Source organism: Beauveria bassiana (genome assembly GCF_000280675.1).
Source record: "Beauveria bassiana ARSEF 2860 unplaced genomic scaffold BBA_S00071, whole genome shotgun sequence".
NCBI lineage: Eukaryota > Fungi > Ascomycota > Sordariomycetes > Hypocreales > Cordycipitaceae > Beauveria > Beauveria bassiana.
The window spans coordinates 29436-54616 of NW_007930906.1; the positions used below are offsets into that span (position 1 = coordinate 29436).

Here is a 25181-nt window from a genome sequence, read left to right on the forward strand (position 1 = left end):
GTAACTTGCTTATTAACTACGTTATTATTTATATAAATATATAGTTATATAACTTATTATAAATAACTAGCTAGTTATTAGTATTTATAATAAAATATAAATAAAAACTTTAAATTATATATAAATAGCTTTATATTAGATTAATTAATATTAAGCTACTTAAATTTCAATATATAAACTAATAATATTTAATATAAAGATACCTTTACTTACCTACTATACCTAGCTACTTAGGTAAACTTTACCTTTTACCTAAATAGGTTTTTACTAATAACTTTAGTAGCTCTTCTAATATATAAATAATATTACCTAATTTTACCTTAATTTTTATAATATAACTATAACTATATATCTTAATTATATTATAGTCTTCCTTTATATTTTATAGACCTCTATAGTATAAAACCTTTTAACTACGTCTATACTATTTTTTTAACTACGTCTACTCTTACTATTTTTTATAGGTTAACGTTTTTAGTACACTTTTTAACTACTTCATACTATATGTGGTTAGCGTATTAGTGTTAGGTAGAAGTAGAGTATTAGATAAAAGAGAAGTTTATAAAGGTATCTAGAAAATTATAGGTTTTTCTATAGAAAAAACGGTTTTAAGAACTAACTACTCTTTACTAGAACTCGTGTTTTGATACTACTCGAGGGTATAAGCCATTGCCCATCGCTGTTACCTCCCTTAGATACATGGCCACCATCTTATTCATCCCAGCAGTCATAGCTTGTGCTATCCATTTTGTCATAGGCAAAGAAGGGAAAGGTTTGCTCATCTCTCGTTCCAAATAATGGCCAAGCTCCTTCACAGGAAATGCGTTCGGATTACATTCGTGAAGAAAAGCTACACCTTGCTCGTCTTTAGCCGGGATAGCCTTTGTAGCTGACTCACAAACCCTGTGAGCAACATCTTCCACACGAACGAGGTCGAAATATCCATCCCACCCATCCATATCAGGGACTGCAGAGAGAAGTCTGGAATATGTAAGGAAATTTGCGATGATATCTCCTGATGGAGCGTCATCGCCGATAATTCCGGTCGGTCGATGGATGGTGACTTTGATTCCATACTGAGCAGAGGCATTTTCCAGGAGCCGCTCGCTGACCCACTTGGAGCTCTGATAACCATGTGCCCCACCATCAGTTGGAGGGTATGACTTCACGCTGACTTCCTGTAGTGGAAGCAAGGCCCGGGGAACGAATCCGGCTACCCCGGCAGACGAAATGTAATGAATAGGGATCCGACGCGGTACGCTAAGTCGGATAAGTTCGCTCGTGGACCCGACGTTGGCCTTCTTTAGCGAGCTGTAAGCTTTTAAGAAGGAGACATCGGATGCGTTATGTATGATGGTATCGACATGAGTAGATAGAAAGTTGGCTTGGAGCTCTGTGAGGCCAAGCCTTGGGAGGGTCAGATCCCCAAGGTAACCGAAAACCTTGGGTCCTGCAACTTTCATTCTCTCCAAAGATGATGCGGATCGAATGCCAACGCAGTGAATCTCTGCAACATGAGGTGAGGCAACGAGCTCTTGAAGTAGCTCAGTACCCAGGAATCCGGAAGATCCAGTCAGTAATATGACTTTGTGCCCGGACGCCTCTGATTCAGCCGTAGCTGGACTCGCTATGGTGGGAGCATGGATCTCAGGAACCATGGCTTCGTCTTCCCAAACTATGCCAGAAGACGATGACGCTCCGGTAAAACAGTATATGCGCTGTGTCATGGTCTCGACAGAACAGGATTCAATCATTTCACCGAGGGGAACTCTGACATTGATCTTCTGTTGAATGGCAGCTTGGAGCTGAACAAGCAGGAGAGAATTTCCACCTGCCTCGAAGAAGTCTGTCTCGCGACAAATTCTTACTCCCTGCACTGCTTCGTCTGGCAAAATCTCTTGCCACAATGAGATCACAGACTTTTCTTGGTCAGTAAGTTCGCTTGACGTTGTTTCCTCACTTGTGGTATAATTGAGCTCAAGAGAAGCCAATGCAGCCCGGTCTACCTTTCCACTTAGTGTGAGCGGAAGTTCCGCCAAAGGCATGATCCATGCAGGCCACATGTACTTTGGCACAGGGAGTGACTTGCGAAGTTGTTTCAGGTATGAATGCCTCTTAGCGTCCTTTGGCGCCGAATCTTTATCGAACACGACAAATGCTACCAGAAAAGTGCTTGAAGTAGTTCCCCTTGCGTCAACGACCGCGCTGGCAAGCGTGCCAGTTGACGTTTGCAGAAGTACATTCGCAATTTCATCAAGCTCGACACGTTGACCACGAAGCTTGATTTGAGAATCACCTTCCAGGCGTCCAAGAAAAACCAGAGAACCATCGTTTAGGAGGCGACCTCGATCTCCAGTTCGATAAACCGAGCCGTATGATGGATCAGAGTTAAATGTGTTGGGAAGGAATTTGGCCTGCGTCAGGGCGGAGTTATTCAGGTATCCATTTCCAACTCCGATTCCACCAATGTATATCTCGCCAGGAAATCCAGTAGCAACAGCTTTGCCGTCTGAGCCCACAATATATACTTGATAATTGGGAAGAACCTGGCCCACGGTGCAGAAGTTGTGATTTTCTTCCCTTTTGGTCATGTCTAATGGGATGAGTCCTCGGCAGCACGATACTGTGATCTCGGTCGGCCCATACACGTTGAAAAGCTGCAGACCAGGGACGTTAAGTGCGTGAAATGCTTGTCGCAGATGGTCAGTGATTTTTTCTCCACCGCAAAAAACGTACTTCCACCGAGAACAGTGCCGTAGAAAGTCTGCGCCAAGATGCAACATAGCGGAGTACTCAGAGGGAACAGCCATTGAGTAGGTTATCTCCTCCAAGAGTATGAGTCTTGAGACTTCGATGGGGTTAGCTCTGACGGAGCTTGGAACGAGAACCACTTTGCCACCATTGCACAAAGCAATAAATACCTGCTCAACTGTCATATCAAACCCCGGTGAGCTTTGCTGGAGCACGACTTCTTGCTTGAGTCCATACTGCTGCGTCACTGCTGCAAATTGACTGACCCAACCACGATGATTCAATAATACACCTTTGGGCGTTCCTGTCGAGCCGCTGGTATAGAGGATGAAGGCTGTATTGTCGGGGTCAGACATATTTCGCAGATATGGCTTGACAATGGTTCTTGAATTTGCCATCGTATCAATTTCGACGACTCTTATATCTTGTTCTCTGCCTAAAGCTGTGGCAGTATTCGCCATTTTTGCGTCGCAGATTATGACTGCAGGGCATGAGTCCTGAATGATGGCGGACAGTCGTCCATGAGGATTCCGAGGGTCCAGCGGAACGATAGTGCCCCCGAGACGAAGGACTGCGAGGATGATAGCTATTGCGTTAATCGATGCCTCATTGATCATCGCCACCCGTGTCAAGGTGGCCACCTGAAGATCAGCCAAGATCTGTGCAAAGGTAGCCGCCCGTTCATGTAACTCCACATATGAAATTGACTCTTCTGAAAACCCCACCTTGACGGCAGTTGCAGCCGGATATTTATCCACCATTAGCTCAACCTGACTGGAAATGGTGGCTTGCCAACCACTCCAAGATTCAACAACTGGGCCAAATCCGACGCGTAGATTTTGGTGTGTTTCTGACTGTTGGTGAAGCGCATGATCATCAAGCTTTGTCTCCGGAAACTTGCAAAGGTTGCCTAAAAGCTCAACATAGAGATTAATAAAGCGACTGCAGTCTTCGTCAAGGTAAAGGCAACGTGGCATAGTAAAGGATATGGCAGTGTCTTGTCCCGGTGTCTCGACAATGCTGAAAACCAGGTCGCAGGCAGTTTTCGCATCCTCAATCTCTACCATTTCCATCTGGCACGACGCTAGTTTGTTGACTTGGCCAATTCCCATAGTATAGTTAATTAGTACTTGGAACAAAGGGTTATGACTGGACGAACGTGGAACATTTAGTTCCCTGAGCAGAGCATCGAAAGGGATATTGGAGTGAGAGAGTGCACCATATACAGAGTTTCGCGTTCTCTTGATCAATTGCGCAAATGTCTCATCGCTCTGCAATCGAAGTTTGACGGGCAAGAGGTTCAAGAAGAACCCCACCGTGTCCGCATATTTGTTGTCTAGGCGATTTGCATCCGCGATACCAAAGCAGAAGTCCTCCACTGAGCTACCCAGAAGTTTGAATAAAAGCACTTGAAGTGCTGCCGCATAGACGTGAAAGGGAGTGGAATGACAGCGCTGACTGCATTCTTTGATACGAGCCACTGCATCCTTCCTGACAAATGTGCGCGCCGTGAATGTATCGGCACTGGCAAAGGGATGCCGAGAGTTAACCCGAGCGAATGGTAACAGAGGCAAGGTCTCTGCTGGCTTGCTGAAACACTGTTTCCAGTACGCGATGCTTTCTGATAAATCCTCGCGACGGGCTAGATCTCGATCTTCAGCGGCATAATCTAGGTATCCGGTAGTGGGTAGTTGCAAATGTGGTGAGACATAGGCTCTGTCCAAATCGCAAAGAAATGTGCGAAGGCTGACTCCATCCATGATTATGTGGTGATAGCAGAGCATGAAGATATTCGAATCGCCCGATAGTTGGAGGACGGATGCCCGCATGGTTTTTCCAGTCGAAATGTCGAAGATGTGACGACGGAAGTTGGTGAATTCAGCATGAATGTCACTGGCGGGGCCAGTGTACCTGGACTCAAACAGAAATTGACCAGCTTTGAGTACTGCTTGGAAGGGCCGACCCGTAGAATTATCTACCTGAAATGCCGTATGTAGAGCGTCGTGGCGACCGATCACAGTCTGAAGAGCTCTCTCAAACTTAGACACATTGAGGGCACCCCTCAGCCTCCAGGCAAAGGCAACATTGTACGCTGTCTGGTCATTAGAGTAGCAATCAGCCAGCCAGATCCTTTCTTGCGAGCGAGACAGAGGAGCCGATTGGATGATTTCGACTCTCGCCTCTAGCATGGTACTTCGTTTTTCGTCGTCACCCCATGAAGTGCCAGGTGTACTAAATGACTCGGGGATGTGTTGGTCTAGGTCTAGATGCAGTGTTAGAAAGGTAACGAATAAACGTTCATTGCTATGCGGTACCTTCGTTCGAGCCCCACGTTGAAGCACTTCCAGATGCGGTTGGCGAAGTATCGGGTTGTTCTACAGAAAATGACTTCCTGTTAACGCGGGAACTATCAAACCTTCATGCGAGATGGTCTCTTTTTACCTTGAAATATTGCCTCGAGCCCCAAAGCCTCATTTTCGTCCACAATCTCGCCAGCACTACCTACTGGGAGCTTGGTCTCCTGATCTTCCAACGTTTCATTGTGCTGCAAAACCTTGGATTCAATGCAAGCGGAAGACTCAAAGCTTTCTGCGCCGTAATTAAGAGAAAGTTTTGCAAGGACGTCACTGCATATATCAAAGACAGATGCACCTCCGATCACCTTCAGTACAGGCACATCAACATTGAGCTCCTTTAGAAACCACGATCGAACCTCTACGGCGATAAGAGAATCGATACCTACAAAAAAGCGTCTTAGTCGCTGAGTAGCTTAAGGGTAACGTTACGTTGAACTCACCAACATCAACCAGAGGTTTCTGTATGTTGATGGAATTAGTAGACATTTGAAGAATCTTGGCCAATCGGTTTGTAAATGCGATGCACAAAGCTTTCTTTGCGTCTGCTTCGTCGGCTGCAGTTTTGAGTATGTGTTGTATTGGGATGCTCGATACGGCCGACCCGTCTTCTTCGCTTGAGAGTTGCTCTGACTCCCACTTCATATGAGAGAATCGAGGGTTCCCAAGCCATAAAGGTGGAGAGGAGTCTTCTGCAGACAGTCCCAAGCGTTTTTGCATGCCCGCTGAGAGCACCGACTGACGGCCTGAGTCAGGACGGCCTGATATGACTGCTTGGATGAACATTTGGTGGAACATCGGTTCTGAGATCGGCTGAAACTTATGGGAACGGAGGGAAATGACAGCCCTTTGATTTCGAGAGACATAGCCTATACCAACAATTTTGCCGATATCGATGGCAGATCCTGCCAACCCTCTGTTTCGGCGGTTTGAGGCCAATGAGCAGCAGTACATATTGCCAGCATTGTAGTTGGATTGGCCACTGTTGCCGATGACGCTGGCCAAAGAAGAGAGCATCACAAAGAACTCGAGCGGTCTCTCAGTTGAAAAGCAATCGTCGAGGTTTTGGGATCCATCAATCTTGGGCAGTACTGCTGCGCTCCAGTCGTCAATAGTCATATTAGTAAACAATTTGTCTCGCAGAACCATTGCACCATTCACAACACCAGCGATCGGAGGCATCTCGTCCGTGATTTTCTTGAGGAGCGCCTGAACGTCCGTCTTCTTCGTGATGTCATTAGACAAGAGCTTCACAGTGAGCCCACGAGCCAAGTGTCTTTGCACCCAAGCATCTGCCGCAGGAGGTTTGCGACTAGTTAAAACAAGATACTTTGCACCATTCTGAATCAGATAATCCGCAAGCGAGCGGCCCAATTCACCAGTCAACCCGAAGAGGATATAGGTCTTGTCCGGTGAAAATAGGTTCTTGGTATTAGTTGGCTGCACTCGAATGGCCACGCTTGAGTTCGATCTCCAGTCAAAGATGGAAAATAAATTCTAATTACCGGGAAGAATTAGAATGTAATAGAATAATAGGCAAGACGACCTTACATTTGTACGTTCGTAGGTTAGCTGTTCTGTTACCTCGTTGAGATGTGTCACGGCGGTGGTTAAATATTGTTCCCCTATACTTTTGGAACATGCCAAGGCCAGGTGCCGTTTCAGGTCCTCTTGAACAAGTAATGTTCGATTCCTAAAGGGGTATGAATGTGCCGTGACAATTTGTGACTTTTGAATGACAACGCAGGACTCGGCCATGGAGGTTGCAATTCGATTACCTAGTTGATAAGATGATAACAAACTGTCTGTAGCAAAATTGATAAGCATATCAACTGCAGATGGCAGTAAAGCTGCTAGTTGATTGTTCGACTGATATGGATGGATCCATAGCCATGGGTGCACGCCCTTGTGGCGTGAGTTTGACGTTGTCATGGTCACTTTGATATGCTTCTTGGTGGCCGCCTTTGAGATGACGGTCCCAAAGTATTCATCAACGTCGTGAAGGAGAATGGAGCCTCCAGAAGGAATATCATGCAAAAACTGCTGGGACATAACGTGCGTGGAAATGGTCATCAGAGCCGCTTCCAAGTCGACAAAGCTCTGAATAGCGAAGGCAGAACTAGACGGTACTGAGATAGCAGACGCAAGTTCAGAAGAGATGAAAGCGAAAATTGTGTCTGAATCTGCCTTTTTGCCGAGCGAGATGTATCTAACTGGAGTACCGGGATAGGTCACTGGATGTCTCACAGACAAGAGAGTATCGAAAGTAGAAAAACCTTCCGAGGTACAAGCCATCAGCGTTCTTCTCGGAACACTCTTCCGCAATTCAAGATGACCGTTGTGATTTCTGGACAGGACCATCTTCCAATATTTAGTCTGAACAGACTCAGTGATCAAGCGGCGCTCTGAGTTCAGTTTGTCATTCAGATCTTTGTTGGTAATGAGACGCTGTATTTGTTTCCGCGACCTTGAATAGGCAATCTCCGGCTCGGAAGTCCACAAATAAGACGTATCAAGAGTTCTCGCAGCAGCCAAACGCAGCAAATCTTCCGCTATGATATGCGCGCTAATGTCCTTGAGCGTAGATATGTCTATCAACTGCATTTGAAGGCTGGGATGTTCAAAGAGCATAGTACGAGCAAGCCCGACTAGCGCCATAGAATACGGAGAGGCGCCTTGAGAGCCTTGAGTCAGGCATAAGATATTATTCGCATGACAAAACATGAATTGGAGGGCCTTGAGCTTCTCTGCAGTAAGAGCTTGCAACACTGGTTCGTCCAAGTCATCGAGATAAACGACGGTGAAACCCTCTGCCGGATTAGAAGCTTCCAAAGCTGTAATGTCGCCGACCGCGCATACGTCCTGACTCCAGCAGCGAAGCTTGTTGCTAACTGCTTGGGCGAGTCGTTTCACTTCCAAGGTTCTGCCGCCGACGATGTACACATCGCCCACATCCGGTGCCATGTATGGCGCTGCTAATGGCTCTCGCAAGAACCCTACCATTTCGTCCATGGCCTGCGATATAATAACGGATAACGAGTGTTTTCGAGGGTCACTGAAGTCTTTTTTAATAATGTCAACTCCGGAGAAACCGGCCAGGGTCAGCGTCTCATTCCATTGCAGTGGGCTAATCGTGGGCGAGTAGCGACGTCCGTCGTCCCCGCCTAACCACCACCCCGGGAGACCGGACATGATGAATTTCAGACGCAGCATGTCTCCAGTCACTTCATTGAGAAGCAAATAGCCACCTGGGCGCAATAGCCTGCGAACGTGTGCCATAGTCTGGCCGAGACTGCGTGTAGCGTGGAGAACATTGGACGCAATAATCATATCGTAGGAGCCTTCGACATAACCTTGAGTACAAGGGTCCTTCTCAATATCCAGAGCGCTGAATATCATCTTGGTTCTTCCCTCTAACCGAAGGCGTGTCTTGGCACTCTCAAAGAACCCGGTAGAGATGTCTGTGAAGGTGTACGAGCCAAATGCACCGTCAATCTCCCTGAGCACCTCCCTAGTCATACCTCCTGTACCAGCGCCAATCTCGAGAATCTTCATGTTTGGGAACTGATGGGACAGACTCTTTGCGAATGAAGAAAGTTCTTGGTTGACATGTGGAACTCCCAGGCCTTCTTGGTACAGACGAGTGAGTCGATCCTCTTTCAGCATGACCTCCAGTAGTGGGACTGCGCCCTGTACATATGTAGGTAGGTTCTCACCGACCTCAACAACCAACTGAAGGTCAATCTGGTGTGGAAATTTGGCAACTAACGCAAGAATTGTATCATGCGTGTCAGTGACCCATTCCGCTCGAATGGACTGATGGGCGCCGTTAGCGACAATCGGCAGCAAGTAATCAGCAAATTCGAAGAGACGTTGATACCACCACTCGAAAGAGGCAACTTGGGCAGAAGAGAACTTTTCTCGTAGAGTGCGGAGGTAATAATAGGCGACGCGCTCGTTCGCTTCCACTGCCTCAAGATCAACAAAGTTGTCCGCTACGGCGCCGCCCTCATCTAAGGACAGCCCATCAACTAGTGTAACAGCGGGCTGCCAGATTGTCTCGGAGAATAGTAGTTGATCTGTAGCTTGTGTTGCCTTTGAGAATGACCTGCAAGTCAGTCCATCTAGTTGAATCTGCTGATTTCCAGAAGAGTCGTACACATTCAAATTTCCTGTGATGTGCAACGAATTCTCTTCCACAATCTGAGCTTCGATATTCACACTTCGGCGAGACGTGGCATTGCACAGGAATGGGTTAACTCTCATGCGGTCGATGTTCGTAGGCAGATACGGTGTCCAGAAGGAACCATCTCCTGGAAAGCAAAATGCCGCTATTACGGTCTGAAAACAGATGTCCAGTAATATGGGATGTACCATCAGGCCCGAAGCATAATCGGGATTGGCAGCGGGCATGTCCGTAGATGAGGTGGCAAAGCGTCTGGTCCGGGCAATACCGGTCATGTTTCGGAACGACTCGGTGTAATCCAGCCCGATCTCATTCATAGAGTCATAGAACTCATTGGCATCCACATTGACAAGACCCGGAATTTTATCTGGCTGATTCGGAAGGGTATCGATCGAGGCTTCTCCCAGGTGAAGAGTCATTCTTCCGCGGGAACACTGATCCATGATGCCAGAATTTTCATCCTGACAGGCATAACAAGCAAATTCTGCCATAATGCAGGACTTTGTAGATTCCAACAGCTTCAAGGTAAAGAGAATCTCAACTGCCGCGCCACCCTCTTCCAGTGTTATTGCTTTTCCGATAGAAACATTCTCCAACTCAATCATACTAACATTGCAGTCCTTAGACAAAGACTTCGATGCTTCTATCGCAAGCGCAATATGACCGGCTGCGGGAAAGAGAATCTGACCCTGGAATTTGTGGCCACGGAGCCATGGGATTTCCTCCACCTTCAGAAAGTTTCGCCACCGAAGGTCTTTTTTTTCCACATTATCCATGCACTGCTTCCCCAAGAGCTCATGGACCTTCTCTCTAGGGACGCGGAAATTTTTTGAAAGACGGGATTCTTTCCAGTACTGTTGATCATGGTCCCATTGATACGTTGGAAGGTTCTTCTGGAAGTTTGGGGTTTGTTCGCTGTTCGACTTCGTAAACTGTCCCAACTGCACCCCCTTAGCTCCCAGACATTCCCAAATAAACCCTAAAGCCGACGAAAATGCAAGAACATCGTCTGTTCCGCGTTTTAGTATGCCATGGTAGGGTATGTCGGTATTTGCGATTGCCTTTATTGTCTGAGTCGTTGGACCTTTGAGAGCTGCATGTGGACCAATCTCGATTGCAATATCGAAGGGGCCATGATCTGCCACAGCCTTGCTAACCGCCTGGGAAAATAGAACAGGTCGAACCATGTTATCTATCCAGTAGCTGCTCGCTATCATTTTCTGAGCTGAAGGGTCTGTGACATCGAAAGCGGTATCCACACTCGATACCCAGTTTACCGTTTGATGGGATTCGACGTCAATAGAGCACCGCTCTAAAGACTTCTGGTACAGCTCGGAGCATGGTAGCATATGGTGGGAGTGGTACGCCTTACTCACCTCGAGTACGCGGGCGAAGGTCTTCTGCTGGTCAAGTTCGTCCTTCATTTCTAGTATGGCGTCTGAATCACCTGAGATAGTTACGGTTGATGGTCCATTGCTCGCCGCCACGGCAAGACGGCCAGCAAAACGACTTTCGGAGCAAAGGACTTGGGCTTCAACAAAGGGGATACCCACCGCCATCATACTGCCACTTCCTGCTGAGCTCTCTGCATTGACACCTCGATAATATGCAATTCGAATTGCATCGCGAGCTGAAATGGCACCAGCGGCGTACGCGGCTCCAATTTCCCCAGAAGAGTGGCCAACCGCAGCGAAAAGACCAACACCCGCACTGTCAAGCAGATTTACAAGGCCGATCTGAACTGCAGTGCATAGGGGCTGAGATATCTCTGCTAAATGGATTCTTGACTTTTGCTCGGCACGGGTCAATTCATCCCTAATACGCCACGTCGGTCCATCCGATAGGTGGCTGAGAGAATCTTGCAGCTCGTCGATAGTTTGTGCAAAAATCTTCGAGGCATGCAAGAGCTGTGCACCCATCGTCGGCCATTGAGCTCCTTGGCCAGTAAATATAGCCAGAATTTTTGGTTTGTCATTGGCACTATTGAGTAACATTTGTGTCCCTAGCACTGGTGACTTTGCTTCCTCAGCGTCTTTGGTCGCTGCACCCATACTGGCTAATAACCCTCGAAGATTTGACGATGCAAATGCCTTTCTATAGGGCAGCTCCGCACGCTTGGACTGTAAAGTCCATGTCAAATCGAGCATGTTATGCTCCGAGTCCGGCGCTGACAAGTGTTTAACAAACGCTTTCACAATAGCCAGGAGGGAGGACTGAGAATTGGCAGAGAAGACGATGGGGCTGAGTAAATTAGATGGTGTAGAACAGGCTTGGCCCTTATTTTGGCCATCTTCGAAGCTTTCAAGAATAGCGTGGGCGTTGGTTCCGCCAAACCCAAAACTATTGACGCTGGCCCTTCGTACAGAGGAACCAGCGACTTCTGGCCATGGCACCGCCGCTGTTGGTACACGCATATGCTTAGTGAAAGGCACGATTTTTGGGTTCAACTGCTCCAGATGAAGGTTTGGAGGCACAATCTTGTGTTGTAGAGCCAGTGATGTTTTGATCAGTCCAGCAATCCCCGCGGCGCCTTCCAGGTGACCAATAACAGTCTTGATGCTGCCGACGTAGAGGGTATCGCACTCCGGTGTGACAGCGGCGTCGTGCTTGAAAAAGGCTGTGTTGATGGCTTCGGCTTCTAGAGGATCCCCGACTGAGGTTCCAGTTCCGTGGGCTTCGAAGAATTGGGGCCGATCATTCTTCTTTGTCAAGTCCAAACCCGCACGAAGATAGGTGTCGCGGATAAGGGTTTCTTGGCTTTGGGAGCTCGGCATTGTAATACCGGGAGTCCTTCCGTCTTGATTAACGCCAGTTTCTCGGATGAGGCATTCGATCGAGTCACCGTCACGAAGTGCATTGGAAAGCGTCTTGAGCATAACGACTGCCACTCCTTCTCCACGACCGTACCCATCTGCATTGTGATCCCACATGCGAGATCGCCCATTCGGAGAGAGCATGTTCAGCTTGGATTCGATTATGTACATCTCGGGACCGAAAATCAGGTTCGCTCCCGCCGCCAACGCGACCGAAGTCTCACCACTGCGTAAGCTCTGCACAGCGAGATGCACCGCAACCAGGGATGACGAGCAGGCAGTATCGATGGTCATACTAGGACCCTTCCAGTTGAAAAAGTACGACACCCGGTTGCTGAGAATGCTCCGAGTGGTGCCTGTTCCGCTGTACTTCGGTATTGCCCCCATGTCCCGTAGGTGGATATCGTGGTAGTCGTTGGTCATTAAGCCAACATATACGCCTGTCTGAGAATGCTGAAGCCCCTGAACCGAAGCTCCAGCATTCTCCATACACTCGTATACTGTTTCCAATAGAATTCTGTGTTGCGGATCCATAGCCTCTGCTTCTCGAGCATTTATAGCGAAGAATGATGCGTCAAAGACGCGGGGATCTTCTTCGAGGAGGTAAGATGCTTGCACGTTCGAGCTCCCGTGGTGTGCTCCATTGGGATGATAAAAGCCATCAGAATCGAATCGATCCTTCGATATCTTGGATAGAAGCTCCCTTGGTGTCTGCAGAAGATCCCAGAGTTTTGAAGGACTAGATGCGCCTCCAGGAAATCTGCAAGAACTGCCAATGATGGCGACAGGCTCTGGCTGGGTTGCCATTTGAATTGATAGCTGAGCTAGTTGTGCAAATAATGAATGTTTGAGATGGGAAGGAAGAAAACTTGGGTTTTGTATAATGCTTTTTACTTAAATTTGCGATGAAAGTAATTCATTGCTAACATCTAATTCTTGAAGTGTTATGTAGTTATCGGTTCAAGAAAACGCCGACCGGCCGGGATACAGGGAAGCCACGACGCCGAAGTCCGAACGCGCCGATTCCGAATCCGAAGCCGGGTCTTTAAGCAATGGTGACAAGATTATTGAATCATCTCATCGTTGATTAATGCCAATGCATGTTCGTAGCGCAACATAATTAGGCGCTCAGAGTCTATCCACGCACAGTCATTTCATCCAATCCTAAAGGACAATGTACACCTTTTTCAAGTCTCAGTTCTTTCACTTCGAGTTCCTCCGTGTCATTGGGACAGCCCCCTTTGAGGGATGCGATATTGGGGAATGCCTGGAAGCACTTGCCTCAATCCGAAATAATGACGCGGAAGGCTGGTTTCGCGCCTGGGTAGATATTGGAGCCAAAGCAGAGAAGGTTGCGGTCGATGCCGACAGGCGGGGTGATCGTGAAGCAAGTCGATGGGCGTGGATCCGGTCAGGTAACTATCTGCGTGCTGCTGAGTACATGCTGCACTGTACTCCGAAGGACCCGCGGCTGTTGAAAACCCTCGAGCATAGTGTGTCCAACTTCCAGCGCGGATTCCAATTGCTAGAGGACCCCAATGGTCGAGGGGGGGAGGTCTTGCACCTGGAGATACCGTACAACGGAGACATGATGCTGCCCGCGTACCTGTTCATGCCCTTACGCGAGGCCGATTCGAAGGGTCCCGTTCCCGTTATTGTGAATAGCGGGGGTTTTGACTCTACGCAGGAGGAGCTATACTTTTATGTTGCTGCCGGTGCGCGGCGGCGTGGCTATGCCGTCCTGACGTTCGACGGGCCGGGTCAGGGCATCTTTTTGCGCCAACAGGACCAGAAAAGGGGATTCCCTGCAACAGCAAGACCTGGAACCTATATGCGACACGACTGGGAAGTCGTCATCAGCAAAATACTCGATGGACTGTTCTCGTATGCAGCTGAGAGCCCCCAGTTGCATCTTGATCTTGAAAGAATAAGCATATTTGGCGAGTCGATGGGGGCATATTTTGCCCTGCGCGGCTCCGCCGATCCTCGCATCAAGGCGTGCATCGCAATGGATGGCTTCTACGACATGTGGGACATTGCCGATTCCAGAATTCCGCCCGTGTTTCTGAAGGCGTGGGACACCATGGGTGACGGGTTCTTCAACCGCGTTGTCCGGTCGCTAGGCAAGGTGGACTTCCGTACACGGTTCGAGTTCACCCACGCCAGGTTCGCCCTAGGGCTACCGGACTTTGCACAATCAACTAGGGAGTTTAAAAGGTTTACGCTTCGCAGCGAGGACGGTTCAGAGTATCTGCGACATGTCAAGTGCCCCGTGTTCGTCACCGGAGCCGCGGACTGGGCGTATTTTCCGGCAAAAGGGAACGCGACCAAGATCCATGCTGTCATGGAGCAACTTCATCCAGGAAAATCCAAGCTTTGGATTGCCAAAGGGGTTGGCTCCGGTGGGCTCCAGGCCAAGGTTGCGGCTATTTCAGTGGTCCATGATAAAACATTCGAGTGGTTAGGTCAGGTGTTAGCACAAGCATAATAGTCCAGACAGATAGCGATCACAGCATCAATACTTCACTTTTCGTGAGTTTTTTTCTGAAATAGTATCTAATTATTACAGCATCCGCCTTTCCATTATATCCTATAAACTCGATCAAGTGAAAGCAAGCATAAGCCTACCACAAAAGGCAAACAAGAGGACTCGCGGCCGTTGATTGAGCAATTTGTTTGCACTAAGAAACCCATATTAATAAGGAACACGGACAATGCTAGACAAGGAGCTTGTTAGCCCAATTAAACACGTTGTTTTCCATCGGTACTATAGCTGCCCTCGGATCAAGTAATTAGCTAAGTACTCATTCAGAAACAAATTTATTCCTCAACAATGATATATTCGTGCATCTATATGCGGACAGCTATTTGTAGTAACTGGTCTAATGCGAGTCGAGAAATTCTAATTACCGCCCAACCTTCATCATTCGTGCTTCTCCCTCTTCTTCGCTGGCCTTCGCGCTGGCTCCATCTCTAAACCCAAACTCTGTATTCAACTCATCCCTCAGCTTCAGACTTTTGAGCAAAAAGGACAACGGAACACCGATAACGGCAAATGCGAGACCGACCTGCCAAACAAGCTTCAGACTATCCACGTAGATGTCAACCACCTGGCTCTTTAACACGGGTGTATCATTTAGAGATTCCATGAATGTCTTAGTAGCCAATTGATACGCACCACCGTTTTGGAGCATAGCTCGAAGCTTTTCGTCGGATATGCGGTCAGCCAGGTTTGTGAAACGTGTGTTGAATATGGCGGATGGGATTGAGACACCCCAGATAGATCCGAAGCTGCGGAGGAAAGCCCACGTGGCCGTCGCTGTCGCCACATCGGATTCTGGCAAACTTGCCAGGATGGCGGGCAGAGTAGCAATAAGAGCGATGCCAGAACCCATAGCAAGCACAACCTGGTAGACAACCCACACAACGGTGGTTGTCTTGTCGTCAAGCATGGTAAAAAGTCCCATGCCAATTGCCATGGCAGCGAAGCCGGCGGCGAGTAACCACTTGTAACTACCTGTGACGGTGATGAGAATGCCGCCGATAATGGCGAACGGCACCATAGGTATGACGCTGGCAAAAAGATCGATGCCGGACTTTTCGGGTGTGTCCTCGAGAATGGACTGAAAATAGACTGGTAGAAACAGATTCACCCAATAGAGGATGACGCCGTGCAAAAAGCTGAGTAGGTAAGTCAGCGCGGCTGTGCGGTTGGAAAAGAGACGCAGAGGCGTCGTCGGCTCCAAACACCATGGACTGTTCTGGTAGAACATGAAGCCGACCATACCAAGGAAACCCAGCATCAAAGGAACAAGAATGTTCCACGAAGCCCATGGGTGTTCAGTGCCACCCCAGGTGAGCGACAGTAGGATAGAAATGACGGATGTGATTAAGATGGTATTGCCGATGAAGTCGACACGCTTCAGCTTGGCTAGAATCGTAGTGTCACGATCGTACCGCACATTCAGGAACAATAGCATCAGCAGCAATGTCACACCGCACAGTGGTAGATTGATGTAAAACACCCATCGCCAAGACGTGTGGTCGACAATCGCACCACCTACCACGGGGCCAATGAAAGTGCCAACAGCAAAGGCTGTGAAGATGATGCCCATGACCTGTTGGCGTTCCCGTAGGGGAACCAGGTCTGCGACAATGATTTCGGTCATGACGTTGATGCCTCCACCACCAAGACCTTGGACCACACGGGCGGCAATGAGCATCTCCGTGCTCGATGCGCCACCACATAGTCCGCTCCCTAGGGCAAAGAGCAACACTGCCACAATCATTGGCCAGCGGCGCCCAAATACGTTGGAAATCTGTCCATAGAGTGGCTGGACAGCCGTTTGGCTCACAAAATAGCCGTTAACAGCCCAGACATATAGAAGGTTCGAGCCTAGCTTGCTAGAAATGGTGGGCAAGACAGTCGACAGAATAGTGGCATCGAGGGCGCTCAGCAGTCCGCCGATGCAAAGACCGGGGAATATGGCCCAAAATCGCCACCCGTATCCTTTCTTTGGTTGTGACTCGGGCATTATTCGGGTCAAAAATTTGAAAGGATTTGGACAGCTCGAATAGCTATGTGAAAGAAGTATTGTGGCTTGCCCTAGTTTTATAGCAGATGCCATCGGCGCTATGATAGAGGACCGCCGAACCCGATTTGGTGGGTTTTACTCGAAAGGGCAAAAGCTGCCGCAGCAGCCTCGGAATTTCTAGTACCTGTAAGGCTCAAACAGGCGAGAGCGTGACCACACAAAGTCATGCCTTAGTTACATGCGTTGCTTGTACCAAACTAGGACTGCTCCAACGGGAAGATCAGGTACCCAGGTCCACGGGTTTAGTTCCCTGGCGTTCACCGACTTAGCACCTTGTCAACTCGACCCACGGGACTGTCAGTCTCAGTTAGGATAGCGCTCTAATCATAGAATGGTATCTTTGCGAGGTTTTATGCAATCCCTTATTAGCCACGTAAACCAGGCCTCTTGATCTAATACGGGGCGCGGTGTCCGAGCTATTCACCTTCACATTTGCCATGATGGAGAATGTGACACCATGAACGAGCTGACAGAGGTATCGAATCACATGGCTTGCAGGGTCTTTGTCCCTATCTAGTCTGCCGTGTGTAGTATTGGGGCATTTGTAGAGACCCTCAGGCGCTTGCTTTATACTGCGAAGCAAGGCTACTTTTGAAAGCTGTATTAAACACGGCGACATTTTCCCACGAGTTGTGCTCAAGAGAACTTCTCTGTTTCGCCTATATTACGTCTACTTAAGAACTGAAAGCTATCAACCAGGAAATGGAGATCCTACCTTCTAGAACAACAACATCGCAAAATTCTGACAAAGCAAACGACTATCGCGTGAGAAGTTTTCTCCATCCCTATACTGAAGTCAAGACACATTGAGCCCCGTACCGTTCGGCGCTTTCAACGCATTAAATGCACCGAAATGATTGGGCCTAGCGCGACGAAGTCCAAATCAAGAACGCCGCAAGAAAACAGCCCCACGCTGGAACATCCACGAGCAACCCTCTTGTTAGGTTCATACGACACCACACTCGCACAATATCAGTGCTCCCCTGTCCCTTTTTCTCCTTTATCGAATTAAGCAGGGACATTGCACGGGGGCCCCATAACATGTGACCCAGGCTAAAGGCCAATCCCAGGATATAAAGAATAAAGGCAGGTTTGCTTTGCTGTACCAGTTTGTCCACAGGCAAATTTGCAATGGCCGTGCACCAGGTCAGTGGATAGATGGTAAAGATCAAAACCATGCCCCGGCTGTACCAGATGGCGATGTATGCCGGGAGCAGCGCTTCGGCGGCTTTAGCAACAGAAGGATCCAGGTAGGGCTTGAAGTAGAGATCTTCGGCGGCAGTAAAGGTGAGGTATGCTGAGGTGCTAAGTAGCGGCGCGATGCGAAGCAGAGACACCGCGGCAGCCATTCTTGTCGACCCTGACCGCAGTGTAGTGGTTATTGATGCTATATGGCGATGAATGTTAAATGCTAAGCTGGGGGCGGAGCTCGTTGGCGGCTTTTACAAGCAGGTTCGGCAGGTTTTTCCCGATCGGGACATGGCACAGCGTTGTTCATGGCCCTCTAGCCGACCGACTGACTTGCTGCTGTCACCCCGTTGTTTACACACCGCACTGACATTAACCCCGCAGCCTGTCGACACTGGCCGCCCAATTCCTTCCTTACAAGCGGCTTCTTGACAACAGCACGCACTCGAGAGCTCTCAGAAGCCATGCAACATAGACGCTACGATCTCGTCGTTTTTGGTGCCACGGGGTATCTGGGTTCCTTGGTCAGCAATTACTTGTCTGCCAATGCACCAGCTACTCTCAGATGGGCCATAGCCGGTCGGAATGCAGCCAAGCTGCGGGAGCTGTCGGGCAGGCTACAAGATGCCTACCCTCATCTTGAAGCGCCCGAAACGGTGGTCTCAACTCTTGAAATTGATGATTTGGACCGCATGGTATCCGAGACAAGGCTGGTCCTTAACACTGTCGGCGTAAGTCCCCGACCCAAAGTGTGTTCGTGTGCTGCCATTGACTAAATAAATATATGGCAGCCGTTTAGCAAACACGGGACACCAGTTGTTGAGGCATGCATTAGACAGTCCACAGCCTATGTGGATTCTACTGGCGAGCACACCTGGAGCCATGAAATTGCCATGGCTCTTCATGACCACGCCATTGTTAAAAGGGCAGCTGTATGTTAACCTGCTCACCACCCGCCGTTCTGCTAGACTGAAAAGCTAATAAGAGCAGATCATCCCCCATTGCGCGATTGAGTCTTCTCCACCAGATCTCATGACATATCTACTGCTAAGAAAGATCAACGAAGCTCGTCTGGTTCCAACAGGGCCATTATACTTTTCAATCGATCACACCTGGCCAGGATACAGTGGCGGTACAGTCGCCGCCATTCTCGGTGTGTTGAGCACCTACTCTCTATCGCAGATAAATGCCTCCAGTGTGCCCATGGCCTCCTGTGTGCCCAACTCTGGCTCCAATTCCCCCCATGCCATCTCGATTCTGCCGGTGCGGTACGACTCATTCTTGGGTCCTGTGACATTCAATCCCTCCGCTATGGCTGACCGCTGGGTCGTCTTGCGCACATGGTCCCTACTCCAACGCTTTGGAGCTGTGGAGGAGAAATATGGACAGCGCTTTAGTTTCCAGGGATATAGCCGCGCCCCAAATGTACTCCAGGCATGGCTGTCCTTTCTCGCTGTATCATTTGTGACGTTGTTTGTCATCTTGCTCCCGCCCGTGCGAAGCCTCTTAGCATGGTTATCACCAGCACCTGGGACGGGACCGCAGGTCTCTAGGGAAGAGAAACACTATGTAGAGTGGAAGGCCACATTGCAGGCTATTCCGACGACCGGAGGCTTGAAGCATGCCGCCCGTGCGACTGGTACCATGAGAATCAACATGGATGTATACCGATGCTGTGCTCTCTTAGTTGCAGAGGCTGCCCTGTCAGCTATTGAAGTGCTTGACAGCGGTGAGCCTTCGTCGCTTTTGACCCGACTCCAAGGGGGTGTACTGACGCCTGCATGCCTAGGCATGACGTATATTGACAGACTGAAAAAGGCCGGGTTGGACATCAGTATCAATCTAGAAACATCCCCTAAAGAGAAGTTATAAGGCTCTATAATGCTACTTCAAAAGATGGATATATTTAGCAAAAAAAAAATGAACTACACTTAGTACCGAGAATAGTTAAGCTACTGGCAGAGATGTACCTTTTTTGAGCTTTGAAAATGCTTGCTAGATGCTTTAGAGTGAAAATTGCATGCGTTCCTGTATCATGAAACCATCGTGAACGAGTGAAGCTATTCGATGCCATACACAAGTTTTACCCCGCGAACTTTACCATTACGCAGATCATCAATACCTTGGATTACATCAGTCCAGTTCCCATTTGTCACTTTTGCCGGATGAGGCCGTAGGATCCCACTGGCAACCAGGCCGTCGGCTTGCATATACCACGACCGAGCCCACTCCATATCACCTGGCGCGGCAGCACGCTCAAAAGGACCTTTGAGGTCCACAGCTTTCCCAAATATGGTCAATGCCATTACCCAATCAGTCCGTATATCTTTGCGAGACTGTTTAATGTGCTCTGGGGGCGGTTCTAGTGCTGTATACTGGCCTCCGCGCGGGCCTATGGCCGTGTAACATATTTTCATGCTACTCGAGTCGGTGATGCAATCCAGAGCCTTCTGTAGTTTGCCTTTGGTGAAGGCACGGATGGCGACTCCACAAGACGGCGAGTGATAGTCAAAAGCTTTCTCGGCGCCAAACGACTTGACGAGGTTGAAGTTGGAGAGTGAACAGGTTGTCAGAGGAAGATATCCGGCGCTGGATGTTTGTTAGCCTTTTGAATATGGACTGCTTCTGCGCCATATATATGGGGATAGGATGAAAACTTGCAGTCGTGCCAGCTGAATTGCCATGGTACCGGTTGCCGTACTCCCCCCATATACCAGAATATAGGGCTTATTCTTGGAGTCTTTGTTCTTCGCGTCAATGCTAGCATACGGCACCCCGATGGATGGTAATCCCAAACTTCGAAATAGCGACATGCCCGCTGTGACAATGCCGGCCCCCAGGCAGGCCGCCTGCGCGTTGCCAAGGCTCGGCGACACACGCATCACAAGTCCCTCATCAACACTGACGTACTGAGCAAAGGCACCCGCCCACCCCGTTTTGCCCGCATGGGGGTCTAACCCATAAAGGAATCCGCACACCGCGTCTCCGACATTCCAGCGCTGAACGTGGCTACCGACAATGACGACTTCGCCGGAGAAGTCATTGCCGCCAACGGTACCAATGGCTGGCGAGAAGTCTATCATCTTCCAGTTGCAAGGATTCAGGGCAACATGGGTCACTCGTACGATGATGTCTTGCGGCAAGGGTGGCTGCTTGGGTAGACAATGGCGCTGGGCGATGGTGTAAGTGCATTCTGATAGGGCTACCAGGGCTGTCTGGGTTGAAGGGAGGACTGCGTCCTCTTTTTTCATGGTGGGTGTCGTTGTGACAATGATTTTGATACAGGAGCATACAGGAGCATACCAGGGAAGAATTTAAGGGTCATGTTTCAGTTCATCCTTGCTAAGTAGGTGGGCTACTCCTTCGGATTCGGTGCTAGGTATTATCACAGGCGTTTCGGCTTCGGCGGTTTATTCCTATAGCGAGTGTACAAAAGTCACTGCTTTGCATGGCTTGCTTTCTATAGATAATATATACTTCTAGCAAAATTTTAGCACTGTCTGGTTGTCTGTTTTATGTTCTTAACCATCTTCCGAAGTGTTCCGATTTTCCCTAGCCGTCCTCCGGGTTTGGAATCGTCATCCTCCCGAACCACCATCTCGATCATCTCCCATGTTAAGCCTGTTCTTTCTAGGATAGGGTTTGTCTGCGGCGGCAAGTCCTGACTGGGAAAATCATCAGAGTCGAAACCACACCACCTCTTGGCTGGCCTCGACTGAGACGAGTGGTCAGGGTTGATTTCACGTGGCGTCGTTACGTAACGCTCCCACTCATCAATCCCCAGTGTACGCTCTATCTCATCAAGTAGAAAAATGGCTATCTGGACTATGACGAGCGTCTGCAGAGCCCCGTTGTGCGTCGGCTGGAACCCGCCGAACTGCAGTGGGGGAATGACTGGATTGATCTTGGCACGATAATCAATGCCAGTCGAAGCGGCTATGGCGTCGAGTGCTTCTTTGAAATATAACATTTGCGTAAAAACGGTCAGAAAAATGTCAAGTATGTGAGCATAGCACGTTGCCAGAACAAGTGCGCTCGAGAGATTGGCGCTAGTCTTCGATATCTTTGCCGGTCGCTTTGGGAACGATTGCGTCAACGGATTTCTAAGTATCGCAGCATTGCAGGACGACGAGGTCCAGCTGTTGGGGCTGCCCCGAAACGAGTCTGTAGCTGTAGATGAAGGCTGGACTCCAGTTGCTGCGGATGCCGGTGTGGCAGTGGTCAGCTTAGCAAGGTTGGTAAAAGCCTGCGTTTTCTCGAAAATCTCGACGAGCGGATATTCGTAGACTATCTTAGTGGCTTGTTGATCGCAAGAGGCCAAGAGAGCAGCAAGGGTGGAAGGAGACTCAAACATGCTCGCCCAAGGCTCCCCGTGCAGGGAGTTGTTGAGTCTGAGGAGGGCAGTATTCAGCTCTGACAGTTTGTGGGTTGCGTCATGGGAGTGGTTCTCGGTGATGGACTCCGGGGCGAACGGCGTTGGGGGCTGTTCGACGCTAATACCACCGGGGTGGTGGACGGGAAACGCAAATGCATGAGACTGAGTGTCACCCGGAAGAGAGCGTGGACTTGGAATGCCAAAAAATTCGGAGAAGCTCCAGTCGAGTATATATGATGGTGTCTCCGCAGGTGTCAGTGCTGGCGCAGAGTCTGCTGCTGCTCCTACTGTGGTTGTTGCTGCTGAGGGAGGGTCGACAGTGGCATCCTCTGCGAACACTACGCGCGGAATGTCCGCCTGCGGGGGCTTCATACGAGGTTAGCCAGCCAACCACTGGCGAGCGTGATAAGAAGAGGGCAAAATAAGAAGACGTACAGTGCGTGTTGTACCATCTGGTGCGTCGGATGCGTCTGTTGCGTCTGTCGTGTCAGTTGCAGTATCCGCTGCAAGACGTGGGATCTTAGGTGGTCGGCCGCTGCGAAGCGGGGAACTCCAAACACAGGGCCTCTTTAGGCGATAGCAACGCGCACAAGAATTGCTATCATCGGGTCTTGTGCAGCGCAATTTCTGGAAATGACACTGGTCACAGGCAAAGCGGCGGGTGCTCGAGTCAATGATGACGCCAAAATTGGGGCTCCGAGATGTCGACATGGTTTCAAATCATAATTGTTTTTGGGCGTTGAAAAGCTGACCGCCTGACTGGTGGGCATGCGCTTCTTTTAACTTGCCCTTAAGTATTGCCATTCCGCACGAACAAGGCTACCCAACAGGAGGCAAAAATGAGAGATAATGAATTTTGTGAGCCACCCGCAGGCGAACGAGCGGATATCATCACAGCCAACGTGGCGCAGCTTTTTCTCGCAAAGGCTTGCGTGCTGACTGCACTATCGACACCAGTTGCAGTAGCGTCTACACACCTCTCCGCAAACCGCTGAAACGGTTCAAGTTGGCCGCCTTCCGCTGTACAGTGCGGATAAGGAATGTTCCAAACTAGGTACATGAAGCTGTCGATGGATCAGCAGGAAGGTGGTGGGGACAATAATGCAGCGTGATGTCGTACAGATTACTGGGGATATCCCCGCTAGATCCTTCGAAGAAGGAAAGCGATACAAAGGAACATCGTCCGATAGACAACTATGAAGGTGCTGAAGGATGCAGTAGCACGTTGCTTTGCAGTGGACGCTCCCTGGGCACGACTGCCGTCAGCCGCCGCCGTTGCGAACTTGCGAGTCTCCGAGAGAGCATGCCACAGTTCTACATTGTGCTTCCTGCTCTCAGCATCTCTACGAGATCTCGAGAGGAGGCTTATCCCATTATAGCAGAGGCAGAGACTTGATAACTCGTACGGATGGAAGCCCATCGGATCCCAAGCCGACGAGATTCATCAGAACATGACCCAAGACACAGTGGCGTCGTCTAGCTACTGGGTGTGGTGCGTTTTGTATTGTATCCCTGTCAGGTAACTCTCTCCAGCAAAAATAAACCCCTGTCCGATGAAATACATCTTCGCCCTGTAGGTACGTCGCCCCTCTTGTTGGTACCAGCCTGGGCATACAAGACTTACCCACTGCCATCATACTCAGTATTTCGATTCAAAATTTCAGGCTGACAATATTTAACGCCTGTTGTGAGTTTGTAGCCAGAAATAGGCAGGGCTGGCTAGACCCTGGCCTGTTTTTGTCTTAGTTAGCGCCGGATGATGCCTTGGAGGAACCGGGAGCGGAGAGGGGCTGAGTCCTTCACACCACTATCTCTTCTGCAAACACAAAAAGTCCATGGCAGCGAAAGAAGGCTCTCCGAAATTGGCTGCCTAGCCTGGTTAACCTATGGGCTGGAGGTTGACGGATACCGATTCAACGAGTAAGCGCGAAAGGCAGTGAACTCCTAACCAGTACAGTTCATATTTGTGCCATGAGTGACATTGAAGGTTACGGTACGGATTCTTTCTGGTATGCTAGCTAGAGGTGGCGTGAGGAAATGAGGACAAGCGGGTGTACGAGTACGAAACTGCTTTGGGAGAGCTGTCGTCTAACAGCAAGCATTGGGGCTACCGAGTACCAGAGGCGGAAAGTAGGTCTGCGGGCACGAGTAACACTGGCGCTGGGTAGATTCGAACTGCCCGACTTGGTTGTCCAATTGCTCCGTACGGTGTGGAGGGAATAGTACCTTAGTCGAGCAGAAAGTCTATCAGGGTAACAAAACAGACCGCCAGTAGCCTTCCACAAACGGCAAAGTATTGACAAGACTATTATACTCTTGATACTAAAGAAAGATATATTATAAGAGTTAATTTTATTATTTAACCTTCAAAAAATAAAAATAAAGGTATTTTTATAAGATTTAAACTTATAATTTATATATTAACTTATATAAAACTCGTTAATATAAAGTTATTATATTATAAAAGTAATATAAATAGCTTAGCTATTTAAATAGTTTAGTTTTTAAAAGTAGAACTTAAACTAAATATTTAAATAGATAATAATATATATATAGAAGAAAAGTTATTTAGAAAGTTAAATTTAAAATAATTTAAAATAATTATTATTTTAATAGTATTTAGTTTAAAAAATATACTAATTTTAAACTTTATTTATTAATTTCTATATTATTTCAATATTATTTTTATCTTTTATAAAACTTTAAAAACCTTATAATCTTAGACTTTCTATATATATAACTATTAAATTATTTATAATGTTTATTTTTTAATTTTATACTTTTAAAAGTAATAATCTATATTTAAATAAATTTTTTAGAATTTATTAAAAGTTTTAAATCTAAATTATATTATATTAAAAAAGATATATTATAATATTACTATATAAAAATTAAAGAATTATAATAGATTTAAATAGC

At 48.4% G+C, this 25181-nt stretch overlaps 7 protein-coding genes across 7 annotated transcripts; 2 read left to right on the plus strand and 5 right to left on the minus strand.

The window, feature by feature from the left end:
* Positions 1 to 629: 629 nt before the first annotated feature.
* BBA_09856 (hybrid PKS-NRPS protein) lies at positions 630 to 12911 on the minus strand (the record flags this gene model as incomplete). The annotated part of the gene is made up of 5 exons (XM_008604953.1): positions 630 to 5014; positions 5067 to 5126; positions 5194 to 5490; positions 5549 to 6602; positions 6657 to 12911. The coding sequence occupies 5 exons, from the start codon at positions 12909 to 12911 to the stop codon at positions 630 to 632; spliced, it is 12051 nt and encodes a 4016-aa protein (XP_008603175.1).
* Positions 12912 to 13278: 367 nt separating this feature from the next.
* BBA_09857 (alpha/beta hydrolase) lies at positions 13279 to 14592 on the plus strand (the record flags this gene model as incomplete). Its single annotated transcript, XM_008604954.1, has 1 exon — positions 13279 to 14592. One exon carries the CDS (start codon positions 13279 to 13281, stop codon positions 14590 to 14592), a length of 1314 nt encoding a protein of 437 aa, XP_008603176.1.
* A 418-nt stretch (positions 14593 to 15010) lies between these two features.
* BBA_09858 (Major Facilitator Superfamily protein) lies at positions 15011 to 16639 on the minus strand (the record flags this gene model as incomplete). Its single annotated transcript, XM_008604955.1, has 1 exon — positions 15011 to 16639. One exon carries the CDS (start codon positions 16637 to 16639, stop codon positions 15011 to 15013), a length of 1629 nt encoding a protein of 542 aa, XP_008603177.1.
* A 923-nt stretch (positions 16640 to 17562) lies between these two features.
* Positions 17563 to 18048, minus strand: BBA_09859 (integral membrane protein, putative; the record flags this gene model as incomplete). Its single annotated transcript, XM_008604956.1, has 1 exon — positions 17563 to 18048. The coding sequence occupies one exon, from the start codon at positions 18046 to 18048 to the stop codon at positions 17563 to 17565; it is 486 nt and encodes a 161-aa protein (XP_008603178.1).
* Positions 18049 to 18351: 303 nt separating this feature from the next.
* Positions 18352 to 19759, plus strand: BBA_09860 (saccharopine dehydrogenase, putative; the record flags this gene model as incomplete). The annotated part of the gene is made up of 3 exons (XM_008604957.1): positions 18352 to 18618; positions 18679 to 18819; positions 18878 to 19759. The coding sequence occupies 3 exons, from the start codon at positions 18352 to 18354 to the stop codon at positions 19757 to 19759; spliced, it is 1290 nt and encodes a 429-aa protein (XP_008603179.1).
* Positions 19760 to 19947: 188 nt separating this feature from the next.
* On the minus strand, positions 19948 to 21138 carry BBA_09861 (alcohol dehydrogenase; the record flags this gene model as incomplete). The annotated part of the gene is made up of 2 exons (XM_008604958.1): positions 19948 to 20476; positions 20657 to 21138. The coding sequence occupies 2 exons, from the start codon at positions 21136 to 21138 to the stop codon at positions 19948 to 19950; spliced, it is 1011 nt and encodes a 336-aa protein (XP_008603180.1).
* Positions 21139 to 21377: 239 nt separating this feature from the next.
* BBA_09862 (Zn(II)2-Cys6 binuclear cluster domain-like protein) lies at positions 21378 to 22973 on the minus strand (the record flags this gene model as incomplete). Its single annotated transcript, XM_008604959.1, has 2 exons — positions 21378 to 22628; positions 22698 to 22973. The coding sequence occupies 2 exons, from the start codon at positions 22971 to 22973 to the stop codon at positions 21378 to 21380; spliced, it is 1527 nt and encodes a 508-aa protein (XP_008603181.1).
* Positions 22974 to 25181: the final 2208 nt, after the last annotated feature.